We start from the raw sequence: 17,968 nt of genomic DNA on the forward strand, positions 1-17,968 counted from the left end.
ATTACCTTTGTCCAGAGATAGGTGGAGAGTATTTATAAGGGGGGAAGGAAGACCTAAGATATTTTATGGAAGAGATTTATTACCTTTGAGTTGAGTTTACATTTATTGCTCTGTTTCTGATCATCCTACTTTCTGACAGGAACTAGGTGACGCAGTGACAGGTGGACCTAGATGGGAGGTGGATTAAATGATCCCTCTCCATCGCCAGCATGTTTATTCGGAGACCAAAGCTGAAGGCGACACCTGTTTTAAGGATGGGATGGTGTCAGAACCGACCTTTCAGGCTTCAATAAATGCAGCTTTTAGTTGGCCATGGTGCCATCGTGGTCGAGTCGGTCCTATCTACTCGACCATATGTGAAACCCTTGAATAGCCATGCCTCTCCCATGAGGTTTTACTCGTTTGAGACAGAGGGTATTCTGTACATGCTCGGCTCTGTATTTGTATGAAGGTGTTAGCATCTCACATCGTATGGCTCTTTCTGAGGGGCTCGGCTCATAGTGATGGTATGAGCCATCAACAAGATCAAGCAGTGTCAAGGCTTCCTGTTTTGTAATCTTCCTATTGTGTATCAGGTCGTATCGGAAATTGCCACCCCTAATAGCACTCAATCATTTATGTCCATGCCACTATATCTCTAATCAACAACATTCTACTGAAGCATACTCTAGCTGTAGATATGCGACCACATCTTATGTACATGTTTATTATGGATATAGCCATGAATTCCTTTTCCTAACTTGAGAGCACCTAGGTTTGCAAATGCATCAACAAGGCTTCTTAGTATCTCAGCCCCGGCAGGGTGCATTTCCCCGAATGATCCAACATCCTCGTTGCACCCCAAGTACCGAGTTTCCCAATTCCCCGCACTTGGCATACAAGTCCAACAAAGATGCTTGGGAAAGAATCCCATGTTTGGTTTGGCTAATGCTGACATAACCAACGTCAATGTCTGTTGGGTGCTAGTTCATCCTGCATTTCATGAAACAAATCTCTTACTTTTGCAACATCCCCTCTTGAAGAACAAAAGGAAATACAAATGTTCCAGGAAACAACATCCCTTCGATCGAGTTCGCCGAAAAAATCTTCGACTTGGTCAAGGGTACCTTACCTAATTTAGCATACATTCTGAAGATTGAGTACTTCACAGACCCATCATTAGTAAAGTAAACCACCGAACCAAATAATGGGTCTGTGAAGAACTCAATCTTCAGGGTCTGAAGGTCCAGGCATGAATGCAGCACCAAACCTGAAGAAATTGAAAGAGGGAGCGCTTGGTTGTGGTAGGAAGCTTTGAGGGAGAAGAGAAGAAGTAGACACGTTGAAAAACATGGAAATCGGATAAAATCTTGAAAGCTAAGGACAAGGACTTGTCAATGAAAATGTGCAATTCTTTTGTGATCTCAGTCTGGTCTAAATTCCAAACAAATAAGCCAAAGAAGCTAATTGTCCCACATCGAATAAATGAAGAATACTGCAACGGTTTATATTGCTGAACATGGGACTGCAAAGCACGACCTTACTTGGACAGGATCTGTTCTATAGGATCGTACCTCTGTATCCTTGATTTCAAAGGAGACAGGAATCCCAACCTGGTGGATGAATCATGACCGTGTGATCAGAGAGTGATTAACAGCTTCTGGTGGTTCCTTGGAATCATCAAGCGGTAGAGGATCGTTCTCAGCTGGGTGACTGGTCTGGGGTGGTCGCACGGTTGTCTGACAGGTTTCCCTCCTTTTTGTCTTTTTGGTCGATTTATTTTTTCCCGCCAAAAGTTTGACACATTAAATTAAAATATATACATATAAATTCGCTAATTAAGCACTTCAACGATTTAATTACGCCATGTTTGGAATTGCTTCTGACTCCCAAGTGACCTGGATTTTAATGAAAATTTCAATGTTTTTCTGATAAAACCGTTTATGAACATCAATGCCTCCTAGAGCACTTCCAAACAAACCCTTCTCGTCATCTTAAAGCAGCGATTTTATTCAATTTACTGATCTTATTGGCCAAAAAATTATTTGGAATAAATACTAAATTACATGAATTTAGATCTGTCTTGCCGAAATCCGACTACAGATCATAACTGCCACATTGGTTGGGTACATAACATCTTTTACATAAATAATGCTAACCCAAACCAGGCTGAATTTAAATTTCAAATCCAAGCAGAGACAAACAGATTTGGAGACGCAGAGCTGCAAGATGATTTCATATACAATTCCCCAGTCAATGTCCCTTAACCGGAGAGGTTCGGCGATTAGGCCCACAGATGAAATACATCTACCCTCTATACAGCTGAGAGAAGGACCACAAAATGGAACGAACCTTTATATACCATCCATCTAGTAATTTGATGGCCATTGAACCCTAAACAAATTATGAGTAATATTTACAAACTATCGTACAGCTCTGACTATATATTCTCCAACTCTGGTCCCAATTTCTTCCCAGCCACAATGGGGCCAGTGACAAGAGGACCTCGAAGTGATGCTCGTGCTCATCAATCAATTACAATCTTGTCCACTATATTAACAAGAAAATGAACTGCCATTGGATTCAGATATCCTGCCCAGTTTCTGCTCGGAAACCAGCAGGATCCAAACTAATGTGGGGGTGGATATTGGGTCTGCTCTGGAACTGGAGGGAGTGTTGCAGTAAATGCCGGCTCAAGATTTTCGTTTACACTCTTCTTTGACCTCTTTGGCCTCTTGGGTTTCACAGCTTGTGGATCAGTATTTTGTAGGGGGTCATCCAACTCATAGCTATCAGATCCTCCCATGCTTTTCGGATTCTTTGGCCTCAGAGTTTGTTTGTCAGATGCAGCTTTTCTCTGTGCACAGATATGATGATATTAATAAGCACAACTCAGAGGAACAAATATAGTGTAGATAGCACTTAGTATTTTGCCAGCTGTTAAGCTAGGTGTAAATGGAACAATGGAGTCCAGACAAGCTCCAGTACCTTTTTATTGTTGGATTTTGATTTTTCCACATCTGGAGAGTCCTCATGTCCAGTACCCTGAGGTGCAGATGCAGGATTTGTTAAATCTTCCAAAGAAGCATCACCTTCTGCGTCTACCCGTATACCCTTTGTTTGTTTCTTCTTTTGTTTATCCTTGGTCTGGCAAAACAATAAGATAATTTAGAGAGATAAAGAGATAGGGATATATATATATATATATATATATATATAGAGAGAGAGAGAGAGAGAGAGAGAGAGAGAGTATTTGGAAGAAGGAATTGAGCTAATATCTGAAATAAATAAAAGATTGTACCAACGAAAAATGCATTTAAACTCTATCTTAAATGAGCTAAAAGTTGGAATAAGGAATTGAGCTAATATCTGAAATGAATAAAGGCTTGTACCAAGGAAAATGCACTAAAACTCTTATCTGAAATGAGCTAATATTTGGAAGAAGGAATTGACAGATAAACAACTTAAACTGCCTGCACCTGTAATGGAATTTCTCTTAATTTCTGCTCCAACTGAGCATCATCCAGAAGTAATGATACAACATCCTCAGGAGCCAAAAGATCACCCTGAACATGGCCACCCATCATTACAAGCTGCTGGACAGTATTTTTCTGACTTGCTCTTTGCAGAATCTTCTCTTCAACAGTTTCTTTACAAATTAGGCGGTAGACGGTAACCTACACCATGAGTGGGTGAGAATTAAACAATATAAGAATTTAATACTGAACTAAGCAGAATACATCTCAAGATGCATAAAAGCAAGAAGATAATTCCAAAGCACCATACAAACAAATGGCTGTACTAAAAGAATGGTCAAGCCGTTTGGAAGACAGTAGCATTTATTAATATTTCTCAAAGAACACAAAACTTAGAAAACACAAAACCTAGGGTTGGATTCAGGAAACCAAAACTCACATCTCTTGTCTGACCCAGACGATGAGCTCTATCCATTGCCTGTAGATCCAGGGTTGGATTCCAATCACTTTCATAAAATATGACAGTATCAGCAGCTGTCAAGTTAATGCCAAGTCCACCAGCTCTTGTACTCAGCAAGAACACAAAAATATCACTCCTGTTAGAACACAATCATCTAAATACGTTAATGAACTAGTATGTAATCATAAGAGTCTACAACACACACAGCTCTTCAAAGCCTTTATAATGAAATTCATACCGTTGCTGGAAGTCTCTGACCATATCTCGCCGATCCATTATGGTGGAGGATCCATCAAGTCTCAGGTATTTATATTTCCTGTAGTTCATGTAGTCCTGCACATTTAGGTTATCAGCACCAGAAGAAAAATCCCCAGAAAAGATAGGTAAACAGTTGGAATACAAGTTGTCCTTTGGTGCAATAAGAGTTTCCAAAATGACAATCTGACCAGCAAATAGCTCAATTAAATAAAGCATTAATTAAAATACCTAAGTAAAGTTTGGCAAAACATCTTACTTCAGTCAATTAACACATAATCACTACAGGGAAACAATATTTACTAAAACTAACCTAAGAAATTTTTTTTCTTAAGCCACAAATAACTACTTGCACATAAAGAACACGACTCATGTGCACTGAGTGGCATGATCACACTATTCTCAAAATCAGTGTCATGATCACATATAGTTAGGTATGGCTGAAATGGGAATCAAATCAAGTTAAAAACCCAAGGTGAACCCATGAACCTAGAGCAATCAAGAAGGTCTAATAAGAAATGAATCATTACCTCGAGAATATTCAGCATCTTTGTCATTTGTGCAAACAACAGAACACGATGGTTGTCTGCCCTCAAGCGTTTCAACAATATATCAAGGGTCTGAAGTTTCCCAGAATCCTATAGAAAAGATAGATAAGCTCATCTTTCAACACTTGCAATTGAGAAATTTAAAAATAAATTAGAAAAAAAAATGTGGTCACTAAAGAATATAAAAGGAAACCAAAAGAGGATAAACAGTCTTACAGTGAGCAATTTTGCAGGGTCAAAGCTTTGCATGGGAGGACAAGACCCAAAAATCCTGTATGTTAACTGAAGAGCAGGACATGAAACAGGCAGCTCAGAATCAATCTCTTGTATTAAATGATGAGGACTCTCAGGTTTCCTGGGTCCATTAAAGTCAGATGTCCGTGCAAACCCAGTGAACAGCCTCTTCACCCAAGGGTATTGTTGTTCTTCAACCATTTTGTAAGTAAAGTTTCTGTCTGAGCAATGGGCATTAACCTGTCCACATTATACAATATTTTGATATAAGTTTATCAATATAAAGTGGTAACAAAGACAATAACAATTTTTTCTTTTCCTTCTAGGGTCAAGCTGCACAACTACAATAATTACAACAACAAAAAATAATAATAATAACAAAAATTGAATAACTGAAAACATACTGGGGGAGCTCTAGCTCGTGGTATGAATGTGTATGTTGAATGGAGAAGCCTAGTGTTAGAAAGAAGCCTGTCCCGATGTGAGACAACTAGAGCCTCGAATGGTGCATCACCAGGTCCTGTAGCCAGTTTGTTTTGAAGAACACTAGTTACAGATCGTGAAGGCATGAGCAGCATTCGTGTCACCGCTCTCACTTTTCCACTGTCAAGATAACTACATTCAAAATCATCCTTCATGGTTTCCACCAGTGAGTCCACAGTTCCATCCAAAAATTGCCGATCCCATCTCATAATGGAAAACATTAGTCTCTCCATAAAAGAACCAGTTCCTAGAAATGCAACCTCTGCAGGGGACTGTTCTATCAGATGAGTAAAACCAAACGTTCCACTATTAATGGACAACTCATCCGAGCTATTCTCTTGCAAGAATATTGATCGATGAACATTTTCCGGTGAAAATATGTTAAAGTATTTCTCAAAAGATTCTTTGTAGACACCATGTCGAACTGCTGTGCAAAAAATTTCAGAGCTCTGGAGAATTTCTTGATAGAAAAGTTTAGGGATCTGGAGAAACAAGAAATTCCGTTTAAAAGTTTAGTCAGTAGGTAAGTTACTGGAAACTAAAGCACAAAATCAAACAATGGGAAAAGGGAAATGCAAGCACAAATGTCTGTGATTGGGCACAGCAGCTAGTTTAATTTATTTCTTCAGGTGAAAAAGTAGATTGGAAATACTCTTATGGAATACACAAGCAATTAGTGTTCTAAATAGTATATATCCCAATAGAAGCATGTCATGAATTTACTCTTTAAATAAGCATTAATAGACATCCACTTCCAAATGCAGGTCCAATATGCATTCCAAATTATTCAAAGGAACATAATTTCTAAGAGAATGAGAACATGAATAACATAAGGAAAGTACAAGTGCAGGTCATGTGTTGCACCTGAAAATTGGCATGTAATTAGTGGTGCCATACATGCAAATTGCCATCAAATTATAGAATTTCCCTCCAGCCTCCCTCTGTTTAACTCACTCTTTCCTCCATCTCTCACCACCACACCTACTTACCTCCCTCTCTGTCTCCCCTTTCGTTACTGACCAATTAATATGTTGTGTGCAGGGTACGAGCAAAGTGATAATCTCACCTTTGCACTACAAAAGACTTATGATTATGTATGAGGGAAAGGGTGTTAAGAAAGTACCGAGTATGTTATAGGATTTTGACCCCCTGAGTAGTGCACGTCCTCTAACTCCCCAAATGGAGGGGCAAGAAGAGAATTTGGTATCTCACCAAAGTACAGATATGTGCTTCCTTCACTCCTCTCAAATAGCTCAGGATGGTTGCATACCTAACATTGCACAAATGAAACACTTTTTATGGACAATTTTGAGAAAATAAAGAAATCTCATAATAATTACATCTCACCATATAGACTACAAAAACCTATGTAAGGATAGCCTACCTTTCTCAGCTGAATGACAATATTCATCAAATTCAAAATTTTCTTCTCATTAAGATGCCCACGATTGCTGTCAAACAACTCAGCAAGAGATATTTTGTTCTTGATAGCTTGATAAAAAGCTTGTTGCCGAGAACTCAACTTGCAGTGCACAGTAACCTCAGTTTTCTGGGTCAGCTCAGAAATCACATCTGTTTTAACTCGACGCAGCATGAATGGCTTTAATATGGAATGCTGTAAGGAGAAAAACAGAAGTAGTCAGAAATGTTCCACATCCCATTAGGTATTTCCATTCACAACTAGGAAAGTTTTAACCAGAGAGGTGAAAAAAAATAAGGCTGGGATTATTTATGAGAGTTTTAACCAGCACACATACACATTAAGTACAGTTGATGGCTACAGCAAGATGGAATAATGAAATAAGAAATGGGATCATATTAGCCTCATGATTTCTTAAACATAGAAGGTTATATTTGGGTCAATATTGTCAAGAAAAACATTACCAAATTTTCTCCACCTAGAATGTTCCATAAAATTCTTGGTTTTTTGGGGTTGCCTAAATTATTTATGGGATTTTCGAATACACCCTGGATGAGGAGCAAGGAAGATGACTTGCCCATATCCAACCAGGAAGCCACTCATCGTCACCATTTCAAAGCCCATTATGTCTGTGCTTCGGGACTGACAACTGCATATAATTGTCCCATATATGCTATTTCCATTCACAAATTACATGTCTTGCTAACAGGAGAAATTTGACAGACCAGAACATTTCCAAGGATAATCAAATTAGAACTTTATTGGGAACGTTAGACTAGACCAAAGAGCAAGGTAAAATTTATTAATGAATACAATTATCAGAGTCAGGGTACTAACCAATCTGTTAAGCTGGTGCTCGTTCAAAGTACCCCCATGTTCCGCATGGTTTTCAATTCTGTTAATATTTGAAAAATAATTCATTTAATAAGAATACTTTATTAGTTTGTGGGTAGGAATTTCAGATCCAAATGCATACCCTTTTGAAAACCACTCATTGAATTGTTCATGGCTGTCAAATAAGGTTGGCATAATGAAATGTAGTAGAGCCCACAACTCTGCCATATTATTCTGGATAGGTGTACCAGTAAGCAGCAAACGATTTCGACAATTAAAGCTGAGCAGTGTCTTCCATCTTATACTGTCAAACCAAAATATCCAATGATATGAGTACACATAGGATTTAAGAAATCATAATAAAATACATGCACTCACAATCTAAAAGACTTTGCAAATGTTAGCATTTGTTGTTGAATAGTTCTTAATATAAATGGTTGGGTCTAGGATCAAGGGGAACTAAACCACAATATTATTACAACTGCAACCCTAACAATAATGTAAAATCGATTAGTTTGTATGAGACTACTTCCATAAAAGATTCCATGTTGGGACACCTGAAGAGTAAGGACACATCGTGTCCACCCTTGCTGGCGCTTATTTGGATGCTTAGAAATAATACACCTTCATTTGCTTAGAAGGTGTGGACAATTTTGTCAAGAATATTACACATGGTTATTATTTTAAAAATTATTTTTATAATATTCCTTCTCAGGTTTCTTAAATTTGTTTCATCTTTATGACACTTGGTATCACTTAACACATTCAATTTACCACAAGAATGGCCCTATCAATGGAGCTAATTCCCATTGTTGATTTTCAAGAGGAAAGTTCATGTTAGTAACCATTTAACACATAACAAAGACAGGTCAAGAAGACCAAGGAGTAGGAGCACGTCCAAAATCCTTAATAAATAAATATCAAGGAAGATTTAAGTCCAAACCTGTTAGAACTTTTGATTGCTTGGGCTTCATCCAATACCATATACTGCCATTTCACACGTCGAAAATACTTCTCATCGCCCACTAGCAGCTGGTAGCTGGTAATGAGAATATGAAACCCCGCATCCCTGTCAATAAGTTTGAGGACAAAAACAACAACAAAAGTTTATAAAATGGTGGGAAATGAGCCATGGTATTTCTCATATGGACAACTAGCATGCTAAAATATATCAATTTTGTAAACAAAGAAAAAAAGTGTTTTTCAGCCGGTGAAGCATTCTTTAGTAGAGTTGAGTTCAACTGCTTGAGCAGTCTCCAAGGGAATCTGCATTTCCTTTTTATTCTTTATTTCACTTTGCTGTTTCTTTTTCATTTTTAATCAACTCTTCTATACTTCCTCTGTATTTGGATTCTGACCACACGCTAAAGTTTTACTTGGTGAAGAAAAGGGAAAGAAAAGGAGCAAGAGAACAGACCAACTCAAGATAAAATGAAAACTTCAGCTACACCCATGGCAATATGTACTTGATTTGTAGGAGGCCAGTGTACCATCTAAGCTTCTATTTCATAAAGGTCCCTTCTAGATATGATATGGGGTGCATGCACAAACAATCCAATCAATATGCATATTTTTACAAATCTATGAGTTTTGTGCTCCAACAAATCATTTGCTACTAAGGTTGTCCACAATCCAAAAGAATCAGTAAATCCCATATTTTGACAACTTTTCTGCATAAGAGATAACACAATCCCACTTAGTTATAACCAATTTATAAGTTGTATTGTTTTTTCTATTACCTATTTTTCTCTAAAACCTATATTGTTCTCTTTCTTCTCATTATTGTTTTGCTATGTTCACAATTTCTTTTTTTTTTTTCAATAGCAACTATGTCTACAAGATAATAGGATTTAAACATGAGAAACTTTTAGCATATAAAACTAAGTTAATATTTTATTTATCAGCACTAATAAGAAGCTTAATCTGGAATTTCCATCTAAGGCCTCATATTGTTTCAAGTCGGCCCAAACAGCATCTTAAGCACGACATTACTTCCAAGACCGGCCAATTATCATTGTTGTTCTTGAAATTTTAAAATAACAAGGGCAAAGAAAATTACCTGCGGTAAAGTTTCTTAGCAGTGATCTTTTTCCTAAGCACTGTACGCTCCTGAAGACCACCCCAGTATGGAAGAGTTTTCAAGTCAGGGCAGAAACGACTAATTTCATCAGCCCAATTGTTCAAGACAGAAGCAGGAGCAACAACCAGAAAAGGCCCCCATATATTTTTCTCCTGAATGGGACAAGCAATCCAAGTTACTTCAAAGACAATTATTATGATAACAAACCAAGCCGAACAATTACCTCAGCCAAATGAGCCAAAAACGCCATGGCCTGGATAGTCTTTCCTAGTCCCATCTCATCAGCAAGGATGCCATTTAAACCCTGATAGACAGCAAAAATACCTTCTAAATAATCAATCAAGAGAAAATAAATCCGGGAGAGTTAAATTGTGCATGCACATATCATGTGTATCCATTTGGGTACAGAGTACAGACTAACAACCTGCTCATAACAATTAACCAGCCACTGGAGGCCTTTTAGCTGATATTCTTTAAGGGATCCTTTAAACAACTCCGGTGTCTGAACCGTTGAGGTTACAGGCATGGTGGAACTGCATATATAATAATAGAAACTTTATCAATTTGACTGGAAAAAGCTTTGACTCCAATTTCCTGATACACTCCAGAAGAAAGACAAGATCAAAAATAAGAAAGGAAAGAGTGACTGACGGGTTATGTAGATCTATGCTACTAGCTCCAGCAACCTCCTGTGCTGCCTCAGGTTCAGCATCTTCACATAGTCTCATATACTCACTATCAAATTTACTAGTTAAGTTTTTCTGCTTTAAAACTGCATCTTGAGCAGCTTTAAAAGCCTCCTTTTTCAGTTCAGCATCCTCAGGGTCTTCTTCCTCAATAGCTTCATCATCTGAGGAGCTCAGAGATGCTTCTTTGTCGTTTTGTTTTTCATCTCCGACAGCCAGATCTTCAGATGGCTGTGAACTTGACTTGTTCTGCATAAAGTGACTGTAAAGTTCAGTTTGCTGTATAAGAAAATTGAGCCTTTGCTGCTGTCTCTTTGCTTCTCGAAGCTCCTGTTCGCGCCTCAAAGCTTCAGCTGCTTCTTTCTCCTCTTTCTTCCTCACTTCTGCCTGCAACAGTATCAATATTTTAAAAAATTAATAAAATTTGATGGAGTTTTTGTCAAAAGATAAAAAAAATAAAAATAAATATATGATCTTCAAATGACAATCTCTCCAAGAAAGACTCTCAAGATCCATGATTTGACCAAACATTTATGGAACTTTGGACATGAATATAAATTTCATGTCAACTACAAATCACTAAAGATGACTAAATTTAAGACCAATAGGATGAAAAGGCATTTCATAGAGGAGAAGGGAAGGATACCATCTCTTTATCTATTCTCTTCCAAAATAGTAGCATGTCTCTGGCTAGTTTCCTTGTACGAATTGCAGCACCCCTCATCAATTTAAGTGATCTACTCACCTTCATTTTCACCTATAAAAAATCCATAGCTTCAGTATAAGTACTAAAAATGCCAGGTTAATAAAATCAATCATGACCAAGTTTGAATATCAAAATCCACATCTGACATGCAGTATAACAGAAAGAAGTAGAACACTACATACGCCATACACATCATAAGTACCTCTCTTTGACAGTTCTCTGAGACCCTCTTAGCGTCAATTAGTTGCTTCCGGTGAAAAGTTGTAAAAATCCTATGATGCTTTGGCATGTCTCTTCTTACTATGTTTACCCAAACTTTTCCAATCTTTTCCGTTTCCTCCCTCTCAATCACAGAAGGGTCTTTCTTCAACTTTTGCTTCTTGGGTAGGCTTCGTTCAATGATCTGCAGAACAACCATGAGTGAACAAATACCACATAAAAAGGGAGACACACACCCCCCGCCCTACCACCCACCCCCAAAAAAAAAAAGAAAAAAAAAAGTAACCAAATAATCTAAAGTGAAGGAAAACAAACCTCATATGTGTCTCCTTTCTCCAAAACTTTCACATAGTAGACCTGTAAGACACCACCTTCAGACAAAATAGACCTCTTTATATTTCCAGCTGCCCCCTCTGGGATAGAAGAATTTAACCCAATATCAGAGACTTTGAGACTGAACTTTTGAGCTGAGTTTGATGTGGACGATGCCTTTAATCTATCCTGAAGGGATTCATATTGGGGCTGAGGCTCCCCCATCCCTGCCTGGTTTTTAGGCCCCAACCTTTTGTCACTAGCCATCATTTCTGCCAAGGATCCCAAGTCCAATGTACCTTTCAAGTAAACTTCCTCCACCCGAAAATCTGAAAAGCTAGGCAAGTGCAAAGATGTCACCAGCTTATCATAAATTGGTGGAATCTTGTAAGTGATACCATCTCCTATATCCAGATAAGGAGGTTCATACGTTATTCTGCATGAAATACAGAGAAGGAAATATAATCAAATAAATGCTTAGGTTGAAAATAGCCCATGATCAAAAGGAAATCAGAGGTGAAAGCAAACCTATTGGTGCCACTTTGTGGTGCAAAATCTGCGTCATGGTGGTTCCCTGGCTTCTGAGTATTAGAATCATTGAGCCACTCTGATGTGGTTTCCATATCATAAAACCCTCCTCGTTGCTCATTGGCCAGTTTCCTGGATTTTAAACCCTTATTTCCCTTTGGAACTGGAATCCCCATCTGCGTTGGTGCAGGACTTGACGAGGAATCCTTGAACCTCCTTTTATACTTCTGAATGTGTTCTCCAAGCATTGATCGATACCTTTCTTCTGTAATATGTGTCCGGTAATAACTGTCCTCGTCCTCGTAGTCACTATTTTGAGATCGCCTTCTTTTCTTCACTGAATTCAATTCTCTGTCAGGCATTAGCCCATTACCAGTGGCTCCACCTACACATGCAACCAGCCACAAAGCACAAACAATGTGCATCTATAAGACCACAAATCCCTTGCCCAAGTTTTCCTTCCAACCAACACCTATATCTAAATGTATAACATATATGCATAGAGATACTCTAGTAGCATGTAGTGTAGAAGTACATTTACAAGAAAGAGAAAAGAAAAATCAAATTGGTCATACTAAGCTCTTGTCGAAATATTAAGACAAATTGCCTACCTTGGCTACCTCTGCTCTCATCCTGACTACTATTGCCATAATAATCAAAATCGTCATCTGGTTGTGGAACTTGAAAGTTCATCAAAGACTACAACACAACAATAAAGAAAATAAAGAAAAAATAAAAAATCACAATCAAACTCTCAATCTCAATATGCAAGAAAATACACTTCAGTTCAGAAACATTCAAAGTTCCCAATTCAAACATATGAATTACAAACATAAAGCACAAAACTTGCCAAATCAGAGCAAACCAAAAAGGGCTAAGCAAGGCAACAATTTGAGAAAACAAAGACCTACCTCAAGATTGAAGAGGTTAGAGTATGAGAGAGAATCCTTGGATTGCCTCCTGTGGTCCATGTGCGTTTGGGTCGAACAGAATGTGAAGCTACCCTTAGAAGATCATAAAACCCTAGTTCTCCGAAGCGCATGAAGAATTGGGCGAAAAGAAAGCGATAAAGAGAGAGAGGAAGCGAATGAGAATTTAGCCCTAACCCTAGAGAAGCTGTGGTGATAACGAGAGGCTGCGTAGGATAAGGCGGGTAGAGAGAGAAAGGGAAGGTCTCGTAGTAGTCACAGACAGTGCAGGAAGCATCGGGAGGCGCTAACCTGCGCTGGCCGGGTGACATTTGTTAGCGTGCGCACCCCTTTGGGGCACTTTTTAAAATTTTCCTATTTTTTCTCAAAAATTTTTTGTATGGAATTGGTCTGTTTTTCGGGTTTTGCTGTCTCTGGATTAATCGGCGTTTTGGGAGAGGGTGCTGGCCTGTTGCGGTTGTCTACGGCTGCTGTAGGATAGGAGCCCTGCTTGAAGAACCACGTGGCAAATTTCTGTTCGACTAATATTATTTTGGACCTTTATTTAAAAAGAAATTTACATTTTGGACGTTTAGTTGTGGAGATTATGATTTTTTAGCATGAGCACTATTTGAGTAATGTGCTGGCTTACATTTAGTACCCGTTTGATATTGATTATTTAGAGGAAAGTCATTTTCTTTGAAAGTGATGTGTGTGTTAGCGTATTTGGTAAAAAGAGTAGAACGTCATTATTTGAGAAATTCGATGTCAACGACAGCAGTTTGAAAAAGTATGAGCGGAGGTGATTTTGGTTTTCACTTTCTTGATAATTAGGTTGGAACAGTCATGACATTAATGAATTTTTGCAAACTACCTAACATCGCCTATTTCTTTTAAAATGCCCTATTTTATATTTTCTATTCAACATGTTGTGATTCTTTCATTTCTTTTGGCCGTCCAATAGCTTGGCAATGCTAGATTGATTGCATAAAGTCCCAAAGTCCAATATTTGTTTTCAGACCAAAAAATAAAGTCTAATATTTGTTCTATTAAAAATTTAAAATTATGGAAATTTTCTTACACTGTTAAAAAATAGTGTGGAATTTTAGTGCAGTGAAAATAGTTTTCCACACATTATTTATTTTATGATTAAAATAATTTTTAGGGTGTCATGGTTAAAAAAACATATTTAACACAAGAATTACATAAGTGAAGGTATTTTTTTTTTTTTTAATACCAAATACTTGAATAGAAAAGTCATTTCAACATAATGTCATTTTTAGTCATTATACACAACTCACAATACTTTTACACAAACATTTGCTAAATACTGAGAAACTGATTATTGTACCAAAATCACTTTTAACAAAAAGATTACCAAAAGCCAAACTGGCCCTTAACGACTTAAAATTTTTGGCATCTTAAAAGACGGTTTAGAAGTTGAATCCATTTGAATCCTTGACCCATTTTAAGAAGTAATACCTAGTTTCTTTTTGGCTTAATTATTTATTATTTTTTTGGCCAATTGTTGGGAGGGGGAGCGGGGATATCAGTTAAATTGGTTCTCTACAAATTTTTGCCAATATCAAGCTTCGAACACTGGGTGCCAATATGGGGAAGGGGGGAAAATTGATGCCAAACCACTGCATGAACCCCACTGGCTTGGCTTAATTATTTATGAGTGTTGCTATTTTCATCCTCTTATCCTATTTTCTCACACATCTTCATAATTTTAAAGACAAATTTATCTTTTTATGAAATGACTTCTAAGGACAAATTTATCCTACTTAAGTTAGAATTTTTTGTCTTTTTTTTTTGGGTCAAAAAGTTGGGAGATTTTATTAAAATACGAATTAATGCTAATGTTTACATCACTAGCTAGACAATCTAAGAGCCATTCTGCACCAACGTAGTCCCAAGAAAGCTCTGTACCTACTCTAGAAACAAAAGTAGCTACCAAATGGCAATGAGATGTTTTGAATCAGATTTCACTTCAAGATCCCTTCAGCCCTCATTTGAGCATACCATCAGCGCCTCCCGAATAGCTAGGGCCTCTGCCATCAATGCCGACTAGCACCATAAATTTCACATTCCACCAGCTCATACCAGCAAACAAAACTCATCACGCAGTCCCCAGCCCACTCGGCCTTTTTGTCTAGTTGTCATCAAATAATATTGGAAATATTTGTTAATCTGTGTTTCTTTTTCTTTTTCTTTTTCCATTTTGTTCCCCCTTTTCTACCCTTTTGCAATCTGCCACAATTTCCCTTGATTCATGTGCGTTTATTCTCATATTTGAGTGTTATAGCTATAATTTAATTGATGACATCTTCGCCATGGTTTCGTAAGGCTTTTCATAAATTTTATGTCCCTGAGCAACTCAATGCTACCCTAATCACTCTGATCCCTAAGTGAAATTGGTACTTAGGTGAGGAGGGGTAAATTTAAAAGATATTCAACCAAGAACGCAGCAAACTTCACACACTCTAGACCTTGACCAAATACTCTTATGACTAGTCAACTGTCATATATGAATTATACCAAATAATAACATACACAGAGCACACCAAGATGTACCTGCAAGCCTAGAGAATTACTAGTGACAACCTAGGCACTCGGAAGGACCCGTCAATCTAGGCATCCCTTGTGCTAGCAACAACTATGGTGAAAGTGTGTGAGACCAAACAGCAGAATCAAGCAAACACCAAACAGCAGAAAAAGATGACTAGTCAACTGCACAAACCCGGATGACTAGTCAGTCATCAGAACACAAACCCAGAAAATTTCTGAGTTTGAAACAGCTGTTTGCGAAACCCACCATTGGGAAAAAGCTGGGGGTCATCAACCGACCAGGCAATCCACTAAGTAGAAAAAGATTCTTACAAAGGAACACAAGCAAGCTCAAGAAAAACCTAGATCTATTTAGGAAGATGAGCTATACCTCCTTTGTGCAATCTTCTTCTCCAACTTAGCAAAGCTTGAAGCTCAGTTCTTCATGGCAATGGCAGCTCCTTCTCCAGCTCGTTCATCCCATGGCACTAGCTTGCAAGCTCCAACACAAACCGAAACCAAAATTTGGATTCAAAGGAGAATGACCAATTTCTTCAAGAAACCATACTCTTGAAGAAATCAATCTTGAATCTGACCTAGATATAAATGAGAGAATGATTTAAGTAGCTAGATGCAGATTCGTGTTTCAAATGCAGTTTTTCAAAAAGAAATCAATTGGAAAAACTCATAGATGAAATAAGATGGTTCTCTCGAGGAAGAAGAAGCGAAAGATGGCAAGCCAAACTTTCCAAAACTTCCACCCAAAACAGACAACCACCAAATGACCAAAAACGTAGCCTTTGACCAAAAAATTCCTTAGGTCGGAAAGTCGGATAGCAGAGAGAGAGAAAGAGGAATAGGACAAAGCAGTTTGTTATCCAGCTGGAAATCCTACAGAGCAAGGATGACTAGTCATCTGAGAAACGGATGACTAGTCATCATTTTTATGAAGACTGTTTTATGAAATGATATGCAATGCACAATACCTTTGTCAAATTGCATAAACCTCCATACAGCAGAAGTTAGAGAAGAGCACCAAGAAAGGTTTTCCTTAATCTAAACTTGAGCTTGATAAATAACAACACACATCCTATTACAAAGTTGTCAAGGGAAGCCAAAAGAAAATAGTAAAAACCATACATTAACAATCTCCCCCTTTTTGGCTTTCCTTGACAACACACTCTCTAAAAACACTCAACCCAAAACCGAGATTAAGGAGATGATGGAGTGAAGGTACCTGCAAGAACAACCAATCTTCTAGGCACAAAAACAAGCATATTATCACAGAATTTTTAAAAAATATGCAATGTGGGGTTGAGAGTGTTCTCCCCCTTGTTGATAAGGAAAGTGCAAAAAGGCAGAGAGATAGAAACAACATACAAAAGTAACCACAGAGTGATAGGCATATATGAACAAGGTTAACAGCAAATAACTTAGATTGATGACTAGTCAAATAACAGTTGTTTAAAACAGTACAGAACATAGATTTATGACTAGTCAAATACTAGTTGTTCAAAACAGGACAGAACAACTCCCCCTATCAAAATGCACAGACTAATCACAATGTGATTACAAAATAACTCCCCTACCGACCTGCGGAGGGTACAAGATTAAAACCACTACACAAATAGAAACTCCCCCTAAAGCAAAAACACCCCATTTAGAAAACATACTCCCCCTGAGTATCATATAGCATAAAGGAATTAACCTTTGACGTACTCATTAAGCGAACTTTCCATAAATAGCCAACAAACACAAAAGTGCATCAGGCTAAAGAGAATAAGAAATGGAGCATAAGTTGCAAGGAATCATACCTAAAGCAATTAAAATCAAGTGGCTGAATTTAATTTCAATGTGTACACATTACACATAAAGAAACTCCCTTAAAAAGATAGAGTTTCAGCAACATATTTATCAAAACAAGGGACAATCAATGAATTTTTCTTTACACACCATAGTACAAAATCAAGACAAAGTACTAAGGTTTCAAAATTTAAGGCATCAATCATTGTCAATTTGAAGAAAGCACCAAGCAAGATGAACCCTAAATTTTTGCTCAAGATTGAGGACATGCGAGAAAGAACACAAGACATAAGTCTCTAGGTTGTCCAAAAACACAACATAGCTTCCAAAAAGCACAAGAAGAAGAGAGTGGACTAGTGAAACGGACTAGTCACGCATGTCCAAATTTAAGGTGGCATCAAAGACCAACAACCTCATAGACACGACCAAGAATAAAGAGAGCAAATCAATCAAGATAAGGCTTAGAAAGGCAACATTGATGTATGAA

The 17,968-nt window shown here is 37.7% G+C and overlaps 1 protein-coding gene, 1 long non-coding RNA gene and 1 other non-coding gene across 5 annotated transcripts; 1 reads left to right on the plus strand and 2 right to left on the minus strand.

Moving 5' to 3' along the window:
- Positions 1-1,513: 1,513 nt before the first annotated feature.
- Positions 1,514-1,728, plus strand: LOC148914816 (small nucleolar RNA U3). The gene has a single exon (XR_016123026.1). It is a non-coding gene; the product is annotated as a small nucleolar RNA U3 (small nucleolar RNA).
- A 240-nt stretch (positions 1,729-1,968) lies between these two features.
- Positions 1,969-13,541, minus strand: INO80 (DNA helicase INO80-like protein). Of its 3 annotated transcripts, none has more exons than XR_016122670.1 (23): positions 13,132-13,540; positions 12,832-12,919; positions 12,221-12,605; positions 11,696-12,128; positions 11,364-11,564; positions 11,102-11,212; positions 10,421-10,842; positions 10,194-10,302; positions 9,993-10,073; positions 9,749-9,921; positions 8,633-8,758; positions 7,832-7,993; positions 7,693-7,750; positions 6,820-7,050; positions 6,559-6,705; positions 5,357-5,917; positions 4,935-5,192; positions 4,701-4,808; positions 4,154-4,248; positions 3,895-4,069; positions 3,459-3,656; positions 2,968-3,126; positions 1,969-2,836 (listed from the first exon to the last, which is right to left on the minus strand). XR_016122670.1 is itself a non-coding variant. In XM_008246051.2 (23 exons), the coding sequence occupies exons 1-23, from the start codon at positions 13,189-13,191 to the stop codon at positions 2,609-2,611; spliced, it is 4,551 nt and encodes a 1,516-aa protein (XP_008244273.1). In that variant the 5' UTR covers positions 13,192-13,541; the 3' UTR covers positions 1,969-2,608. The 3 variants fall into 3 exon arrangements, 2 of the variants coding, with proteins under 2 accessions (XP_008244273.1, XP_016652274.1); XM_008246051.2 differs by having other exon boundaries at positions 3,895-4,051; positions 13,132-13,541; XM_016796788.2 differs by lacking the exon at positions 12,832-12,919 and having other exon boundaries at positions 3,895-4,051; positions 13,132-13,526.
- A 2,419-nt stretch (positions 13,542-15,960) lies between these two features.
- On the minus strand, positions 15,961-17,144 carry LOC148914817 (uncharacterized). Its single transcript, XR_016122758.1, has 2 exons — positions 16,665-17,144; positions 15,961-16,274 (listed from the first exon to the last, which is right to left on the minus strand). It is a non-coding gene; the product is annotated as an uncharacterized LOC148914817 (long non-coding RNA).
- Positions 17,145-17,968: the final 824 nt, after the last annotated feature.

Source organism: Prunus mume, linkage group LG8 (genome assembly GCF_029339155.1).
Source record: "Prunus mume cultivar Tortuosa linkage group LG8, ASM2933915v1, whole genome shotgun sequence".
Classification (NCBI taxonomy): domain Eukaryota; kingdom Viridiplantae; phylum Streptophyta; class Magnoliopsida; order Rosales; family Rosaceae; genus Prunus; species Prunus mume.

Coding starts and splice junctions, on each gene's coding strand:
- INO80 (XM_008246051.2), bottom strand. CDS start 13,191: ATGGACCACAGGAGGCAATCCAAGGATTCTCTCTCATACTCTAACCTC. Junction 12,129..12,220: donor CCACAAAGTGGCACCAATAG/GTTTGCTTTCAC, acceptor TATTTCATGCAG/AATAACGTATGAACCTCCTT. Junction 8,759..9,748: donor GCTAAGAAACTTTACCGCAG/GTAATTTTCTTT, acceptor ACTTATTGACAG/GGATGCGGGGTTTCATATTC.